General features: G+C 41.6%; 2 protein-coding genes and 1 long non-coding RNA gene across 4 annotated transcripts in view; 1 reads left to right on the top strand and 2 right to left on the bottom strand.

Annotated features, from left to right (window-relative positions):
- The window catches only part of TTC39C (tetratricopeptide repeat domain 39C), a 39,440-nt gene extending 37,576 nt beyond the window's left edge, over positions 1 to 1,864 (bottom strand). Inside the window, exon 1 of the mRNA XM_040547887.1 lies at positions 1,549 to 1,864. Coding sequence (XP_040403821.1) covers positions 1,549 to 1,697 — 149 coding nt within the window. The 5' untranslated portion in view covers positions 1,698 to 1,864. The remainder of the gene's footprint in view (positions 1 to 1,548) is intronic.
- A 3,316-nt stretch (positions 1,865 to 5,180) lies between these two features.
- Positions 5,181 to 11,076, top strand: LOC121065215. The gene is made up of 3 exons (XR_005816943.1): positions 5,181 to 5,390; positions 6,059 to 6,125; positions 8,042 to 11,076. It is a non-coding gene; the product is annotated as an uncharacterized LOC121065215 (long non-coding RNA).
- A 7,095-nt stretch (positions 11,077 to 18,171) lies between these two features.
- Positions 18,172 to 19,052, bottom strand: part of LAMA3 (laminin subunit alpha 3) — a 114,616-nt gene continuing 113,735 nt past the window's right edge. For both annotated transcript variants that reach the window (XM_040547864.1, XM_040547865.1), the window contains exon 77: positions 18,172 to 18,899. In XM_040547864.1, the coding sequence (XP_040403798.1) occupies positions 18,754 to 18,899 (146 nt within the window). In that variant the 3' untranslated portion in view covers positions 18,172 to 18,753. The remainder of the gene's footprint in view (positions 18,900 to 19,052) is intronic.

Here is a 19,052-nt window from a genome sequence, read left to right as displayed (position 1 = left end):
TGGGTTCTATTTCATAATTTCAAGCACACACCAACAAAACCATACTCACTTAACGGCATATGCAAATAAACATGCAACAGTATTACTTAAGTCCTACAAGGACTTAAACATGCATCAAAATCAAGTATTGGACTGAAAGCTGTTGACAAAAGTGAACTTCCCCACGTCACCAAAATCTGAATTTACAGGAAATTAAGCTCACTTTGCTGCATTTTCTTTCCTACCTGTCCATGAAGTTGTAGCACACAATAAAGACCTGCTAGTTCTCAGTAAGTGGACCCCTACTACAAATTTTAGGATAAGGCAGGCAGGGCTAGAGATTTTCACAGTCATTTAAGAACCAAGGCAGTGATTATTAATTTATGAATCATAAAACCATTTAATCTTACGAAAGAATTCCTATTTACTCTTCGTGGGTAGCATTTAAAGGCCAAGATCAAACAGTACACTGAATCTAAAGGCACCTCTGGATAAAAATCAAACAAAGAGAAGTCCGGACCTGAAAAAAAAAATAAAAAGTTTCTGCACTGAAGTAAAATCTATAGTAGCAAACCTTATAGGCAAGCAAAGGAACAATTTGCAGAGGATATTCATTCCTCCTCTGCAGGAAGAACTAAACTGCACTTTGAAAACAGGAATCTGAACAATTTTACTCCCTGGCATTACCATGCAATATAAGAGCATCACATATTTAGAAGCCCTAGGCTAATTCCAGATTCACATCGGTGAGACAGCCACGGCTCAATCACAAATGGGAGAGGAAGAAACCCCACCAAGTGTGCCTTAACTGGCACCATAAAAAAAAAAGGGGGGGGGGGGGTTATTTCTTGAATACCTAAGAACGACCGATGATACCAACAGACCCGAGAAATAAATAACTCACACGGTGTATAACTTCACACGAACACGTGCCGTGTGTCAGGGACACGAGGAATGTAAACCTGGGACCTCGCTTGCCACCTGCCACGCTCCAGCTGGCTCCACGCAGCGGTACGTAACGCAGCGGTGCGTACCGGGGACAGGATGAAACGCAGGGCATCAACTGCGGCAGCTACGCGGGGATGTTACTATTCCACTATTATAAAGGGACATTTTCTTAATTCGTAAGCCTCGCCCCCCATCTCCAAACATCCTTTGGCAGCAAGCTTTGCCTTTAGCGAATAACATTTTAGTACTAAAGTGCGGCACCACCTACGAGGTGCTCTTTTAAGTCAGGTTTTATTAATCACCCAGACAAGAGCAGCATGGTGCACATGAATTATTTAGACCAGATGCGCAACGACCGCAGCCCAAGGAAGGCATTAGCCCTTCTCGGGCACAAACCGAGGCAGCGTTTTTAGGACCGACTGATGGGGCAGCGCCAACGCCGCTCCTACAGGGCGACTGCTCCATGCCAGGAGGGATTACGAAGGCACCCCTCAGCCTGAATACAATAACACCACGACCTGGCACGGCAGCCCAAACCCCCGTCTGCGCCCCTCCCGCCCGCCCCTGCCCCGCCGGGCGGGCAGAAGATGGCAGCCGGCGGCAGGTGCCCGCCGCCCCTACCGGTGCTTCTTGAAGAGGCGGTCGGACTCGCGGAAGCCGTTGTTCAGCAGCAGGTTGATGCCGGCCAGCGCCAGCTCCGCGTCCTCCACGGGCAGCGGCGCGTCCCCGTCCTCCCGCCGCGGCGGCGGGGGCTGCTCCGAGCCGGCCATGGCGACGAGGAGGAGGAGGAGGAGGAGGAGGAGGAGGAGAAGAAGGAGGAGGAGGAGGAGGAGGAGGAGGAGGAAGCGGCTCCCCCCTGCCCCTCAGGGGTACAACGGAGGCGCCGGGGCCCCGTCCCCACAGCCGCCCGCCCGCCGTCCCTCAGCAGCGGCGCAGGCGCTGAGGCGGCCACGCATGCGCGGGGCGAGATGGGAGTTAGTACTTCAAGCTCTAACTGTTATTATTTTCATTTTTATTTTTTAATTTTTTGTTTCTTTTCTCCTCAGTCTGCGTGGGGTCTTACGTCATTTCAACTCTCCACACCGGTGTGTGCAGCGCGGGTGTTTGCCCGCTGCCTTCCCTCCCGGCAGCCAAGCGACTGGGCTGTTCACAAAGCCCGCTGTTTCTTTTCTTTCTCTGCTGATGTGCCTTTTCCTTTGCAGAAAAAAAAATAATAAATAAAAGTTAAAATTATTTTTTCGATGTTGGTCTTAGCTGGTGGCAGAGCTCACTCCTGCAGAGACTGGAGCAGCTTATTTCTAGAACAGGGACTTTGTGACTTTCCCAGTGCGAGCCCAGCCGGGTCTAAAACCCTGTGGTTACTTCCTACCCCTCAACACCTCTATTAGCTGTAAGGTGAATTTGTCTGTGAAACAGACAGTATTTTCCAAGTCCTGTTCAGATACAGCCTGGTCTTGCTTCTTGTTCCAAATACTGGATATATGAGAAAGTACACTTGCATAAATGTACCCATTCTGACTCCAAACAGCCAAGTATTGTAGACTGAAAATACACCCACAATGTTTTCACACACACACACACACACGCCGTCGCAGGAAGAGGTTTTATTTGTTGTGCTTAAATTTGGGTATAGACAAAGGCTATTACAACCTGGTCTTGTTTCCTGCCAGCTAGGGCAGTGCTACAGCTGCTCTGGTGAAAATTTAAGGATCACTTTTTTTTTTTTTTCCCTCACTAATATATAAAAGAATGGGACCACAGTCTACTTTTAGAACCAGCCCCTCTTCCCTGTCTAGAAAAAAACATCCGTCTTCCTGTGAATCAAGGAGCAATATTTCCGTAGTATATGTCCTACAGGAAAAGCTACCACCACCTAGGGAAATACTCTGTACCAAAAACATGTTGAAACAACGCTCTGAAAAGCAAGGGTTGTCTGATGCTGGGAGCCTTCTGAAATCTGTCAGGTATGGATCAGATGCTTTTGCTGATTCCCAGTCCCTCTGTCTTACCGAGCAAAGCTTGATACTCAGGTGGATGTTTAAAGAGAATGTGCCTTCTGTTACAGTGCACATCTCCAAAACAGCATGATCTGCAGTCTGTGAATCTTCAGGGACTTTTAGGAAGTCCGTGCAGACGGAACTACATGTTCTCCAACGTACTCACTGCTTTACATGTGAAATTTGGACTCCACAAATTCAAACAGCCTCGCAAAAAGGAAGTTGCAGCTTGCAGTAGTACCGCCTTTATTCTGTTTCAGTTGTGCTCAGGACACTGCATTCCAGAAAACCTTATAGCAATAATTTTTTATTTTTATTTTTTTTTAATCACCCATGCAGGTTTCTGTGGGCAGGAGTTCATGGTGAAGTGGTTTATATTACAATTTCCCTTAGCCATATGTAACCAATTTGATCAAGAGGCAATGAATCATGGATTCCCTGAGAACTAGGGACAGAGAAGGCAAACTCCTACCTCTGAGTACCATTTCTAAGGAGCAGCGAAGAGCCAAGTCCTTTGTGAAACACCTACTCCTTTTCCAAAGCTAAACTCTGTTTCGTAGCCCCTGTGGTTGGATAATAGTGTAGCAGGGCTGTGTGCTCTCTACAGCTTTTTGGCCCCATATATAAGGAGCTAGAATTCTTTGAGGTCTTCTTTCTAGCACCCTTTATCTCCAGGCTCTGCTCAGGGCTGGCACTGATAATCTGTTTTCTGTAACAAATGCTTTTACAACTCTCCCATAGCTAGTTATTAATTTTGAAACACAAGACGTGAATAGCTAAACCAAGTCTCCAGAAACATGGCTATAAATCTGTGGAAAAAACTTGGCAGAGCAAATCTGCACTTCAGCTGCTCAAGCAGGAAAATAACACATTTAAACACCAATAATGAAGCAGCATGACACCTGCAGTTTGCCTCCGACAGCTTAGCAGCAGCAGTTTTATAGTGCCCATATTGTTATGCACTGCATCAGAACTGCATTCTTTCTGAAGAACTCGATCAGAAATCAGCAAGGCTGTAAGTTTCCCTGCCTGCACGTAAGGGCAGATGAGGTCTTGTGATGGGTCACTCTTAGTTTGATTTACATGGAGGATGTGGTACTGCTGATTCAGCCTACTAAATATGGTCGGGGAGTGAGGAAACAGAGTGAACAGAGCTACGTGAATGACTTGTAATGGCTAATCTGAGCTAGTATGGTTCTCGGTTCACCAACACTCTAGACACCTTTTTTGTTATATTTGTCTTAATTCCTGAGAGCACACTATCATGCTACTATTATCTTTCTTCTGAAAAGAAATTGAGGAAACCGGTTTGTAATTAACTAACTCAAGGACAGTAAAGTAAGTTACTGATGGGGAACAAGAATTGTAATTTAAATAAATCAAAGGGCCTAATATTTCCAAGACTTTTCTCTGGTTTCCCAGCAGTTGTTAAAGCGATAAAAGACAAAGTGGCTACAATATTCACATCCTATAAGAGAGGCAGAATGGTGGTGTTTTTATACCTGCTTTGCAGGGCACTGCTGTCCTATTCGATATAGTCTGTACCTTTGAATAGTGAATTGTTCTTCCCTTTGACAAGCTTTCCAAGCTTCTGCCCTGCCTTTGTGCTTCTGAGAGGGAAAAGTCCTGCAGTTGTCATCCTCACAAAGTCCCTGAGTCAACAGTTCTTTTTCATTGGTAATTTTCCTCTGTAAGTCTAATTGGAATTTAGCCCTACTATAACCTCCATGAGCTACAGAGAATGGTAAAAATGATAACAGGAGAGAATATATATATATATATATATTTAAAGCGTAGTGATTTAGCTAAAGCATTGGAGAGACGGAAATAAAAACAAGAAAAAACCTTTATTCATATTTTTTTGAGTATCCTTTCATTACTCTCTAAATTAGGTTCTAGTTGTCCCAGGGTCCTTCTCCACTGTGTCTGGATGAGGCAATCTAAATCCTTGCTTCTGCCTTAGAGTGCACTAAATCTGATTTTGATGGGTTTCCTTTTACCTATTTTGTTCCAAAATTCTACCTCTGTCCTGTATCACCTCAATAAGCCTGGTGCAATTTACACTTCTTAAGATGGAGATGAAATTTCAGCAGTGCATTTAGAATATATGATCACCAGCAATTAAGTCAGAGTCACTCCTCATTTAGGTAAAAAGTAGTAAAGTCCTTCAGAATTGAATTAACTTTCTTTCCTGTGTTGCAGAAAGCCTGACTGTATTTGCAAACACCAATAAAGATCATGACAATGTCTCCCACATTTTTCCAATTTCGGATATAAGCCTGCAGAGTCAGGTGTTGTAATTTTGAATTCCTTTCACGGATTTGCCATTCTGGTTAAATACCAGGTGCAGCCCCATTGTATGTTATGCAGGGGTGTAAGAATCCAGGATAGAGCTCTCTGTTCCTCACCAGCTGTCAGAGGGACCTGTGTCAGTGACTGCCAGTAACAGCAAGTGAATGCATAAATGTAAGTATCCTCCCTTCTTGAATATATTGTATTTTGAAGGAAAAAAATGTCTAAGTTCACAAGTACAGTTGTAAGGAAATGTACATTATAAGTAGCTAAAGCCACTTATTCTTGCGCTTTGTGCCTCGTAATTTACCACTTACTCTTGCAACAATGAAGGTGCCTGCCTATTGTGTCTTATCACTTAAATATTAATGAATGGTGAGCTCTACATCTGGTATCATCATGCATTTTCCATAGGGCACAGCAACTAAGCGATATTACAGAGCTAAGCTAATCTTCAGAGCTGGTTCTTCACATTTTCCTATTAATATGCATTGTCATTTTAAGGGCTACACCCTGCCTAAGGACGGGCACGTGCGTTGAAATAACTATCCTCTTCTGTCAATAGACAGGGACTATGCATACGTCTCGGTAAAACAAAACACATCTCATGAGCCTCTTCATCCAAAGTCTTCCAAGGGTACTGAAACAGAGTCTTTTGACTCTTTCCTCTGATTAAAGAGCTTTACAGTAATAACAGTTAGAAGAATAACCCCCAGTTGTGGCAGTGGACTTTAGTTCAGAAGTGTTGATTCCTCTGTCCTGGTCTCTTGAGCATTCATTTGCGGCTGCTTTTTTCTGTTTCCTCAGTATTTCTAGTCTGTAACTGTGGTGTTTCTGCACAGAGAAACCATGGGGATGGCTGGGGCAGAGCAGGTGAAGTTCCTGTAAAGTCTAAAAGGAAAGTGAAAGGTGAGACAGAGAAAGTAAAACAATTTCTAAGCATTCTTACGTGGTGCTGATCTCTCCTGATGGCTTTTTAAAATATTTTGGTTATATTTAATAACATTTGGTTTTATCTACACATATAATTGCTCTGGACCCAGCATACAGTCAGTTACATAACGGGATAAATTCATGTGCAGAGACACAGTTATTTTTACTTAGGCATATGAAGGTGTGTAATTTTTGCTATATAAAGCATGCTAAATGACACGGCACTTTGGTGATGGTGGTGGTTTGTTGTGGTTTTTTTGTTGCTTTTTTCTTCAGAACTTGCTAATGGCCAAACATATGCACACAAAGTTTCGGAGAAAACAAAGCAATGCAAAACTATTAGAGACTAGCAGCTGCTCTGCTCAGGCGGCAGCCACATGCTGGCCTGTTCAATGAAAATTAATTGGAAAAGCTTCCACACAAAATAATCATCATCCTACTTGAATTTTTAAGAGCCAATTTAGAATGTTTTACTTTTAGAAGAATAATTTCTTACAGAGGTCAGAGTTACATTTGATTGCAAAAATACGTGCTTAACCTAATTGTATGGCCAGTGAGCGTGAAATGCAAAGCACAAAGTGATTGCCAGAACTGAGCTAGTTCTAGTCCAGTCCTTTCTGGGCAGTCAGAATAAATTCCTCTGGATCAAAACAGACAAATCTTTGCCTAAACGTCCTTAAAATATTTTCACTATGGAGAGCCTGCAAATTAAATTTCCCTCTTGTTCTTGTTTCAGTGAGCAGTGAAAACGATTGTATCTTAGTTACAGAAAGAAAGGGATAACAGCAAATTGAAACTGGTGAGCTCTATGGCTTCGTGTGTGAGGGAGTGAGGTGAGCTGTCTTGCCCAAACTGGAATATATAAACACTGTCCCACATAATACACTTGTTTTTATACTACGGGATCTTGGTTGGGTCCCTCTTAGTATTTCACATTGTAGAACAAATAACAACCCATCAACCCCATTCACTTTGACCTTTCAGAAGCAGGCCATATATTTTAAACCTCAAATACTTTTGCTGAGCTGCTTTGGAGGTTTCCTCCAGTTCTCGTCTCTTTTTTTTTTTTTTTTTTTTGGTGTGCGCCTGAAGCCATTTTAAAGACCTGATGCATTTGGGAAGGATTTACCTCTACATATTCATCTGTATATGCATATACATTTCTAACTATGTGTATAATATTGATGAACAAACCACTTGCCCAGTTACTGAGGATGTGCCTTTGTACTTTCAAGCTTATGATGAACAGTGAGTAGTCAGCAAGGCCACAGATAACCTGTGGCAAACATAACAGCTTTAGTAGACACCCTTTGTGTTAGTGCCCCCCGCCCCCCCCCAAGTCCTTGTAATTTAAGATAATCAGAAACCCTTGTAGATTGGTGTATTCTAAAATGGTTAGAATGGAATAAATAGAATATCTTGCTAAGGTATATTTTCCTTTTACTAGTTTAGCAGTAAATATTTTCTTGTGGGTGTCACGCAGCTTGATGCATAGTGCAGCTTGAAATGAGATTACATAAAGATTGCTTGTCAGCAACATTCTTACTTTTCTACTTTCATTTGGAACTTTTGGCATTGTATGTATTTTATATTCAGCATCTTAACGTTTTTCACTAGCTTATTCCTCTACAAAAATAGATTGGCCACAGTTGGATTACAGAGGTTTTATTTTGGCCATGTTGGTCTTAGGGTTTGTCCTTCAGTTTTGAAATCTGCACCCCTTGTACCTCATCTTTCTGAAAGCAGGAAATATTTTGTTAAAAATTCTAGTGACAAAAAAAATCAGTAGACCCCATTGATGACAGGATTTTTGTGACACAAAGCACAGGTTTATGTAGACAGTTTGGTACTTCCTATGTCCAGGGTAATTGTCTGGGCCTTTTTGTTGGAAGGTAGTCACAACTGCAATGACCAGTGCTTGAAGTAAAGAGAAAGGAAGGCATGAAAAAGAGAAGGGCTGCCGTTTGGGTGTGAAAGGCACCAAGAGCTCAACTTGGGAAGGAGAGGAAGGCTCGAATCAGCTGTGGCAGAACCATGAGTCTCCTGGCATTAATAAGAGTTGCAAGCAGTAGATTTCCACACAGATGTCCTTCTTGTCCCATTTTTACAGTTTCTTGTTGATGTAGGTTTGTAGGTGTACAATAAATTTGCACCTGTCTGTGCATCGACATTGGTGGCTATGCTACACCAAGGCATTCAGCAGTCTACAACCACCTCAGACTAAAGCATCTTGACTTTCTATAACTGGAATAGACCACACGGATTATTTTCATTTGAGAAGCCCTGTTAGCAGTGTATATACCTACAAAGATGGTGAGCTTCTTCCCCTGCATACATGCTGTGTTAGCTACTGATATCTCTGTCCCTGATTATTTCAGTTCCTTATGTTTTTGGAGTTTAATGCTGTCTCCTGGAACATAGTGCTCTGTTCTTTACAAAACTCTTCTCTGAGGCTTGCACACACAGACATGGCAAGTGGCTTTTAAAAGTAGCAGTGTGATCTGCAGCATATATCATAAGGCAGAAAAGAAGCCTAAAAAGCATATTGAGAGACAGATGCTACCCCAGATATCAAAGTTTTTATTTCTGGATACTAGCTTTTCATCTGTGAAACTTGTGCTTTGGTCTGAATGCTTTTGCTGCTCTCTAAGCAATATAACTAATTGTACCATTTAATTTAGAGGATGTGAGGAAAGTCATCTTGTCTATCTGTATAAACTTGAAGGGATCATCTTCTATTAAGTGTGTATTCAAGCCTTATGTATATTTATATTCACTCAGGCTACAGGATTATCTAGAGGCAACAGCTAGACAGATCCACATGCTTATATCATCTTTATTCTAGTAGTTGTTCTATAGTCAGAAGTGTCTGGTGAAATCCATACAACATTCTTCACGTTTTGATGTGTAAAACTATAAAGCAGACGTTAAAAATATGTATTTGTAATTTGATGACTTTAATTTAAAATACAATTTAAGAAACTGGAAGCTGATGCTTGACTGGCTAGAATGTGAATTAACAGCTCCAAAATGAAATTAAGCAGAACCAAGAATGTATGTGTTACCTCCTAGTACTTAAAGAAATAAGCAGCAGCATACAGTTGACTAAGGTTGTGTTCTCTAAAATAATAATAATAATGCACATCATTAGGTTTTCCCACTCTTCCACTTCTGGAAACCTATGCCATTTTTTTGGAATACAAACTGTCCAACTGTTTTGTAGCATGTTTCTATTTGGGCACTTGGCAGTCAAGGTATGTGAATTAAGAAACGCTCTTGAGAATTAAACATTCTCCTGAACAGTGCCTATCAGAACTTGTTCTTGCTATCAGACGTGGCAGACAGCATTTGCCCAACGAGTGAAACACTGCATTGCAGATAAAGGGAAATGGCAAGCCAAGATTCTATGTGCATCTAATGATAATCGCAGGAGTGACTTACAAATCGTACCACGCATCAAAGTTCTTATGGAAATAACTGCAGGATGACAAATCTAATAGCCCTCCTCTCTTTTTTTTAAGTGTGTTTGGATTCTGAAAGGATTTCTGCCCTTAAACAGCACCGTGCCTTTTAAAACCACACATCAGGTGAATTTTTCTGTATTGACTCACTATTTATTGTTCTTCCAACAGTGTTTTGTGAAGCTGAGAGCTACGTATCACGTAAGCATCTTCAATTGAGTTGCATAATTTCAGCCATTATGAGTTATGCACAGCAAAAACAGGATAATACAGTGAGAAAAGCTGTGCTTTTACTGCAGGCCACTTTTTCGGAGTTCCTCTTCCAGACATAGCACAATGAGAAATCATCTTTTATTTTCTCAGTGCACTCTCCCATTTTTCATTCCATTAGCATTTTTCTCCAATGCTTTTTTTTTCCTGCTGCAGTTCATCTAGGAAGAGTTCCTCTCTTTTTCCTTCCATTCCTTTTATTTTATTAACTGTTTCACTTGCCTATTTTTTGAGGATTGTAAATACACATAAATATGCGTTCTGTCTTGCATCTCCTTATTTTATATGCCTTTCACTTGGGGTTCAACCTACATCTTCTCCTTATGTTCCCAAGCTTCAAATCATATAAAGCACAGAGAAAAACAAATAAAAAAAAAAAAAAAAAAAAACAGTTCATATATGTTAATTTCTTTGGTGTAAGGTAGAAAGTGATAAGATGCATGTGAACCCACCAGTGTGCCCGGCTCATCACGAAAACAGCGAGTTCAACCGAGATTTCTTCCAGTTACCACCAAGACACTGAAAACTAAGAAGGTGGAGAGATGCTGGCAGATCTACTGTCATGGATCCAAGCGCCGTACTATCATCACGATGAGTCACAGTATCGTAACGCGGAGATGCCAGGAGCTAACCACACTATATCTGGATAACTCAGTTCTGAAAAGGATGAGTGACAAAAGCAGTTATAATGACACTTCTTCCCTATAGTTGGAAGCAGGAGGTAATTCCCTCTGTCTTGTTCCTTTTTTTCAGTGAGGCCTGTTGACAACCCTATACGATGGCTTTTTCGTATAGCTAGGTCGCAAGGCAGTCTAATTATTCCTTAGGACTATAATCAAGTGCTGCAGCTATCTTCAGGGAATTTGTTCAGTGGATTTCTTGCTGCTATTCCAGATGGCACCTTGGGAACTCGGAGCTGAGTTGGCTGCTGCTATGTCCTCTTACATCTTACGGTCAGGATGGTGTATGGGTGTGCTTCTGTTAGGGAATAACTAACCCCCCCTTCGCTGGTTATAGAAAGTGTAGAGTAGGCTGATTATAGAGTTTAGAGTAGACATCCAACTTTTATGTAGCTGGAGTTGTGAGATGAGTAACCATAAATGTTACTGTTATGGTAACAAATGTTACGGGTCTTAATAATTTAGGCAGATGTTACATAGCAAGTCCCAATGCTACTGGACAGTCTCACATACCTACAAGTCTCTGTCTGGCCATTCCATTTGCTTAAAATCAAGTATCGTTGAACTTTCCGTGGACCCCAAATCAAAAATAATGAGTTCACCTATGCTAACAGTAAAAGCCTTAACATTTTTCTCTGGATTTGGTGGTGGAATGTGCTCCCATAAGCATAGCTGTGCCTGAATTGCAGGTGCATGTGACAGTGCTTGGTGGTGCCAGCCAGGCTTGTTCTGTGCATTGCTGTTATAGGCCATTCACAAAAAAACTATATTACCATTCCCCACTGAAACATGGGAGACTTCATTTAATCTATATGAAAAGCAAACTTTTGTTTGCAACCAGGTCTCTTGGGCCTTAATAAGTTCCTGAAGCTGCAGGTTGTTGTTTTTTTTTATTTTTTTTTTATAGTATGAATTTGTACTTTATGTAGCGTGAATTTATCAAAGCTGGGAATGCCTGCTTACTATTAACACACACAAGTAAATCCATGGAAATGTTACCCAAGAATGTCATTTCAAACACGTACAGGAATCCTCCAGCAGGATCATCATGTAGGTGTGAGACGCTCACTTCAACAAAAGCCTTGATCAGGTAGCAAATGCAAAGGGCCACATGGAGTAATCACTGTTGTCCAGGTTACGAAGCCATTCCACATCTAATCATTGCTCAAGGCACAGTGGTCCATCCCTTTGATCACACTCCAGCCCTTTCCTCTCCTACTTGTGCCTGCCCTCTTACTATGTTCTGTTTTAGCATACAGATAAATTCAAAGATATGATGCCAGAGGGTAAAATCCAGGAACATGCAATGCAGTCTTTGGTTTTCCTTGAACTAGAAGTTTGACTCTAAGCTGTATCTCTTGGTATCCCCTGAGCAGCATCTGTTTTACCTGTCTAGAGAATTTGACTCCGTTACAAGAGAAACAAGGACACCTCTGCTAGGTGACAAAATGCTGCCCACGGCTCTGTTGCTAGGGGACTTTCATGATTGATCAAACAGACACAGGATATATGTATATACTCGATGTGATAGTTTTAAAATATGCCTTTCATAGGTCTGGAGTGGAAGCTCTAGGGCTAGCGTAAGCTTCTCCACAGCTGAAGGGAGTAGAGATCTCAGTTTTTGCCTTGGCCATCTGCAGAGAGGCGAAGGTCAGGCAGAGAAGCTGTCAGCAGTCAGAAATGACTTTGGGCTTCCTCAGAGCTGAAAGGTGCAACTAGGAACAAAAGCAGCTTAGCCCCAGCTAAGTTGGGAAGCAGACACGGGTGTCTGGTTGCTTGTACCACATCTTACACAGAAAGTAGTTTCTACTAGAAGGTGGTGTCTCAGAGAAGGTTCATCCTGGTCACCGTTGTGTTACAGGGTTTAAGCTCAGCCATACAACTGCCTTCACAAGCGTAAAGCTCTCAGTGCCTCTCAGAGATGTGTGCTCAAGAGGGCACTCGGGGGGAAACAGAAGAAAAGGCATGAAGGGGTGTGAAAAGCTCTCTCATGACTAATTGCTGTTTGCAGCTGCAGATAGACACGTGTTTAATTATCTGCTATATGCATGCAAATTTCAGCTGCTGTTGCGAGAGTCCAGATGTTCCGTTCCATAATACAATATACAACAAACAAAAGGAAAAGGGCCAGAGAGCGAAATAAAAGGGGTTAGGAGTGGCAGCTTCGTGCTGTTTTCCTTCCTGCCATAGGCTAGGCCTGTCCTACCGTTTTTCTGAATTCCCCGTGCAGAGGTTTGTAGGTTCACAGGGAGGACGTCTGCTGCCTGGCAGGGCAGCACTGAGCCTCGGGTTGGAAGGGAGCAGCAGCTGGACTCCAGGCTGTGTGGTGGCAGCAAGAAATTGTCCAGTGAAGCTAATAGATATTGCAGTTCGTAGGTAGCTCCTCTCCTGCAGACATTCCCCTGGGCGGGGGTAAGTCCTCTCCTAGCAGACTTAAGGCTTACTTTTCCTCACTTACCTTTCCTCCTTTAGCTGTGAAGTCTTTTTCTTTGCACCCGCCCTCTAGGATGGCATGAGTTCTTCACGAGTTCTTTTTCCTACTGATAGAAAATATTTTTTTCTTTTTTTGTAGAAAGTGAATTGAAGCATTCTTCATGGGACTCTTTGTAGCAAACTGCTTTCCGTAGGATCTACACATGGTGTTCCCAACATCTGAAAACAATAGGTTAGACAAACAAGACTACAGCTTTTCTCCTATCAGCTGTAATCAGGGAACAATAAAGCGATGTTGATTTATACCAATCATGCACCTGGCCTTTGTTCTGTTTAATGGCATTCAGTCTTTGGAAGATTTAACTTTTTCACTCCTGTTTAATGAAATAACGATGATGATCATTAGTGTTTCTGCGCTGTTTTGAATTAGATTTGCTCTGAGTGTATACGTCACATTGACTCATTTTATCTTTCATGATAAATGCAACATACGTGGATTCAGTGATCACGTCTTCTCAAGCGGCTCGGCAGCAGGCACATTTCCTTCCTTTAACGTGGCAATATAAAGTTACAGCAACCTCACCGCTTACCGCTCCTACATTCAAAATGTAGACCTACTCTTTTGCATGCAGGGGTAAGGAAATTCCCAGGTTTTTTCCTTTTCTTTGAGTCTGGTAAAGGCATAGTGGGACCCACGCGGTTGCTTCTGATGTAGAGGAGCACAGGAGAGGACGGAGGCCAGGTGGGCTCTGTGGGCGTTCAGAGGATTTGGCTCACTGCTGATGTTCTCAGACCACCCATCAGTGCTACCCTCACCCCTAGTATTTGTCAGTCACAACAGACTCTTTCCTTGGCCTCCTTCTTTCCATCCCTGCTGCTACAAATACTACTTGTATTTGTCCAAAGTTTACATTTACGTATATTTATGTAAAAAGGGTTATCTCAGGTTTTCTGGAGACCGTGTCCTGCCCTTTATTACATAACTTTTAATCTGCAATAAAAATTCTCTGTAAAACTTGGCAATAACTTTAGAGCACATTTTTATAAACTGTATTTAGGGTTTTCGGCGTGTTTTAATAAAGTGTATGAGCCAAAGTCCTGTGAAGTGGTTAGATCCTTCCATTAAGCCACTGAACTTTGGATCATGCCTATGTATTTTCTTGGAGAACTGCCCAGAGCCTTTAGCTTCCTTTGTACTAGGTTACTCTGTCCCCAGGGGTACGTCATTACCTTTGATTTAAGTGAGAGGTTAGAACTTTATTACTCACTTGACACCTTTGCTCTGAGGTAAATTTTATCGGTTGATACCTTTGCCTTAGCTGGAGGAATTGGTGACTGTTTATTACTAACCCTCGAGGTGTGCAGGATCCAGACAGATTTTCTCATCAGAAAATAATCAGAAGGATCTAGAATTACGATTTATGGCAGGTGCTGTCATCTAACAGTGTAAATCTTCTGTCCAAAGTAGTATCTCAGAGTGATAGATCTTGGCTCAGAACCACAGAGTGGTTGGGGTTGGAAGGGACCTCTGGAGGCCACCTGGTCCAACCCCCTGCTCAGGCAGGAGGACCTAGAGCCTCTTGCCCAGGATGACATCCAGACAGCTCATTCCATTGTGAACACATTGTTAATTAAAACTGTCTGCAGGAGCTGGACACAGAGCCATTTATTTCAGTATACTTGGAAAGTATTTTCTTTGTTATCGCTTCAAGCCTCAAAAACCAGATCTGAAAAGTTCTTTCAGGACTGAAATTCTGATAGTGACAGCTGTCTTTCATACGAATTTATGAAGTACGGAGCTTCCTATGCACGTAGTTATTCATTCTTACCAGCACACAGTCCTTCTGTGACAGGGATCTTAGACATAGGCTCATGCACAATACAGAAATCTGTTGCTGTTCCAAGTATAAATATAACTGAACAGAGACAAAAAGATCATGATGCCAACCAACTGACTTTTTATCCCATGTAATAATGCTCAATCTTTACCAATGAGCAAGTGACATATTCGCAAAGAAACTGCATCTCATGGAGCATCTCACGTGTGCTTCACGTTCAGAACCACCTGCAGGAACCACAGCAATTGGTTGAGGGGCCAAGTTATGACAGGACTGTGTTGGAAAAACAAAAAAAAAAATTGAATGCTATCAGCTGCAAACCAGGAGCGGGGTATGATATGAACGACAGGTCGGAGCTTGGTTTCATTGCTACAAAGGATCCCCCAAATTGAGAGAGAAATAAAGACTGATTAGTTATATTTGCTTGCAGTTCTTTATACTTGGAAGATGCTTCACTGCAGCTCTGGCAGTGACCAGCCCCTTGCAATTTTGGGATGTCTGGGCCAGCTACACAAAGGAGGTTTATGCTTATGCCTTGCAGTCTCAATGCCTTAAGTGAAGCTGTAACATTGCATCATGGCCATATCCCTTTTTAACATAAAGCAATTCCTTTTGCCAGGGACATCCATTTAATGTATTTTTAGAAAGTGCAGACACATTTACAGAAGACCGGGCCGCTGTGCCCTAAATTTCCTTACATCATTGGAGAAAGATGCTGAACTTTTTAAATGAAGAAACCACAAAGAAAATGGTAGGAGGCAAAAAGCACGGTAAGAGTTCATTACAAAGCCATAATACATTTATAGAGATTTCAGTGAGACCACGTTTTCCAGGCTACTCCACTAATTTTATGAGGGACAAAAAGGAAGAAGAGGGGAGGGGGCAAAAATAACGAGGACAAAACAAAACAAAACAAAAAAAACACAACAAAATTCACCAAGGACTCTAGAAGAGGCAAAGCTACTAGCAGGAGGATGAAATGAAATGGCTCACAGGTGAATCCAAATAAGTGGTTGCAAAACCAAAGAGAATTAATTCACCCAATTCATATTGCTGTTGACTGCAGGGCTTAGGGCTCTGTATTTACACAAGAGCTCTGCAGTAGCAAAAGCACAGGCCTTCAAGGAGAGATAGAGGCAGTCTGTTAAGACGTCTTAATTGGAAGCTTTTGTTAATTAGAGACTTAAATAACAGTGTCATTTATAAGCAGTGAAGTGAAAAATGTTTTCCTTGTATATACACAACTTTTTTACAGTAACTGTACTTTTTTTCCTGACTGCCCTGTGATCTATTTCATTTTATTTGACTGCACATCTCAGTGTTAGGTCTGTTAACTGGCTTTCAGCTCTCATTATAATCTGGCTGTGTTTTGTAGTTATAATAAACGGGAGCTCATTGGACTTAGTGTCATCTGCCCCAGGTAACATGCTTCTATTAAATCCAATCCAAATTAACTGGAAAAGAACCCCTTGCCCTTGACGTGGCTGAGGGAGGGGCTTGGCACTAGCAAAATCAACGTGGTTTAATCTAGAGAGGAAATCTGCTCTCCTTATGTAATTGATCTGGGATCATAACATCATGATCATAACATCAGTCTGTTAAAGTGCCTGTTTAGCTACGCACTTGCAGTGTACTGAGTATATTTGATACTCTTTCAGCTATCAAATGCCAACGCTTGAATGATGAGAGCCTTGCAAATATTACTTATAACAATTAAAAAAATGACAAAAAAAAGAAAACAAGCCACCCTTAAAATCAGAGGCACTTTTCAACTTTTTCATTTTTAATGTATTAGGATTGTACTGGAATTAATACTTATCAGATATTACAACATACATTTACAGAAGTCTTTATACATTTTTCATTTCTTTCCTGTCAGCATTAAAAAATATTTCTGACAAAATAAATTGAAGTGCAAGGGAATTGAAATCCAGGACTGGCTCCAGACTGTGAGGCAAAGATCTTTGCTATATTTACTTATTTGATGGGGGAAGGGAAAAAGGAAAAGGCTATCTTGGGGCTAGGGAAAACCTGCTTCAGTGAGCAGTCTGGTGGGCATGAGATATTGAAATGTTACGAGAGAATATCTTGATAAAGTTTAACAGTTCTTCCTTTCTCCACATAGAAATTATCATTGCCAGCTCAGGCCAGTAAACCAATTGTGCATTTCCACAGTTTTGGTCACCTCTACAGCTGACAGTCTACTTCAAAGGCAGGGGGTTACTTCAAAGGCATTACGTGTAGCAATACCTGAATCCTTTCTATCTGAAAAGATTATTTCCAAATCCTACTACCTCTAGGCATGTGGGTATTTCCTTTCCAACTGCAGGCAGCCATACAGGAGAAGCAGTTTTTGCAGAGCACCTCTAGAGAAAGGGCACCCTTGCGTGCCAATCCTCTGCGCTCCCTCAGAGACATCAACCCTGGCATGCTTTCACCCCATCCCATTCCCCAAAAGTAACTCAATCACTGAGAGCCCCCTGTATGGGCAAAGATACAAAGTTGGGCTAAAAAAAAAGCAATGCAAGATTGTGCATGAGCAGCTTTTTGACACTTTTGTCACCCCAAAGACCTGAAGCTGCAAGAATTTAATAAGGGATTAACAACCACGGCTGTAAGGGCTATTGATCTGGGATCTTCTGTTAATCCAGGCAGCACCTCATTCCACGCACCGTGAGGACATCCTGCTGCACCTGGGCAAGAAGACAGGGGAAGGTGGGAGCAAAGATAGCAGGAGGTGGGAAGAAAGGTTTGTTTCTATCACTGTCTTCTCCCGCCTAGTGGCCAGCCTTAGAAAAACTTTTTATTTTGCAAAAAAAGGGATGTCATCAGCGAACTGGGAAAAAAAATAAAACAAAAAACAGCATCAAAATGCTGCTTTTGAAGGACAGTAGAAGGTGAAGCCAAGTCAAGTCTATTCAGGTCAGCCCTGTATTTAGAAAACAAAAGCAAAGTCGGTCCCCTCACTCCACCATGGGTCATGATCAGGTACAAAGATTTGAATGCCAAAGAAAACAGTTTTGCTGGTTTAGTCCTGCAGTTCACACTACACAACCATACCACGTGCAGTGCTGTTCCTAAACTATCTTGTCTTCATTTAATCAGAAAAAAAAGAGGTCTATGGAGGAAACTTTCTGGCTCTGAAGCTTACAAGAAAAATTACTCTGAGGTTTTTACATAACCAAATTCTAATAAGCAGAGATGATGGACTCCTGCTTATTCAGGCAAACCAGCTCCTTAAAGCTACAGAAATATATGTATAAAGCAAGCAGAATTTAGGTGTTTGTAAAATGGACACCAAAGAAATACCAGATTGAAATAACCAAACAGGAAAATGGAATGTTTTAAAAACATACTGTATTTATTTGGCCCCAGAATTCCTCGCATTGTAACAAACTCCCAGTTTCACTCCTTAAAGTGCTTCAAACTCCATTTATATTATTATTTTTAACATTAATGTACATTTCTGTATAAACATTCTGTTCATCAATCCGAAGAGACTTATATTTTTTATAGAATTCTTTATATTAGTGGATCAAATTTGCTCTCAAGACGACCAGCATTAAGGCAAATTTCTGAACTTAAGTCACTGGAGTTACTTAGTTGCATGCTGTTGTGGGTGAGAGCAGAATTTGGCCCAGTAGGGTATATACAATTATATTTTCTGCATATATTTCAAAAGACACAATGGATTACCTTGGAAATCAATAACATTTAATAGGGAGTTTATCGAAGTCCATACTTTAAATTTGCTTTGGCGCAGTCCACATCCAGAGGATGCATTTGCTCACCAGCTCTTGTGAATATCCAGCCTGATGACAGTGACCCAGTGATCAGCAGAAGTGGAACCCACGCTGCATGAATTCACGTAGTTCTTCAGCAGGCCCAACCTGATGAGTGTACAAATACTGCAGCAGCAAAGTTATGTGGCCGGGCACCCATGCAAACTCACTACACCATGAACCTCTGAAATTCTCTTGGTGGAGACAGGTTTGCCGTTGATGTTAATATTTCGAAGACAGCCAAAAAATGAGTCTTTAACTGGAAGCCACGGTGTGTCCAAAATTGCTACAACAAGGTAGAAATATCAAATTTAATTAAATGAAAATGATTTGAAAGATGAACTACTTCAAGGCTTTCAAAAGAGGGGAGAATGATATAGGACTACATGCATGAACAGAACATTTGTTTTAGAAAGGAAAAAAAAAACAGTAGCTACAT

Source organism: Cygnus olor, chromosome 2 (assembly GCF_009769625.2).
Source record: "Cygnus olor isolate bCygOlo1 chromosome 2, bCygOlo1.pri.v2, whole genome shotgun sequence".
NCBI lineage: Eukaryota > Metazoa > Chordata > Aves > Anseriformes > Anatidae > Cygnus > Cygnus olor.
The sequence above is the reverse complement of the archived record's forward strand: the minus strand, read 5'-3'. Positions and strand labels throughout refer to the sequence as shown.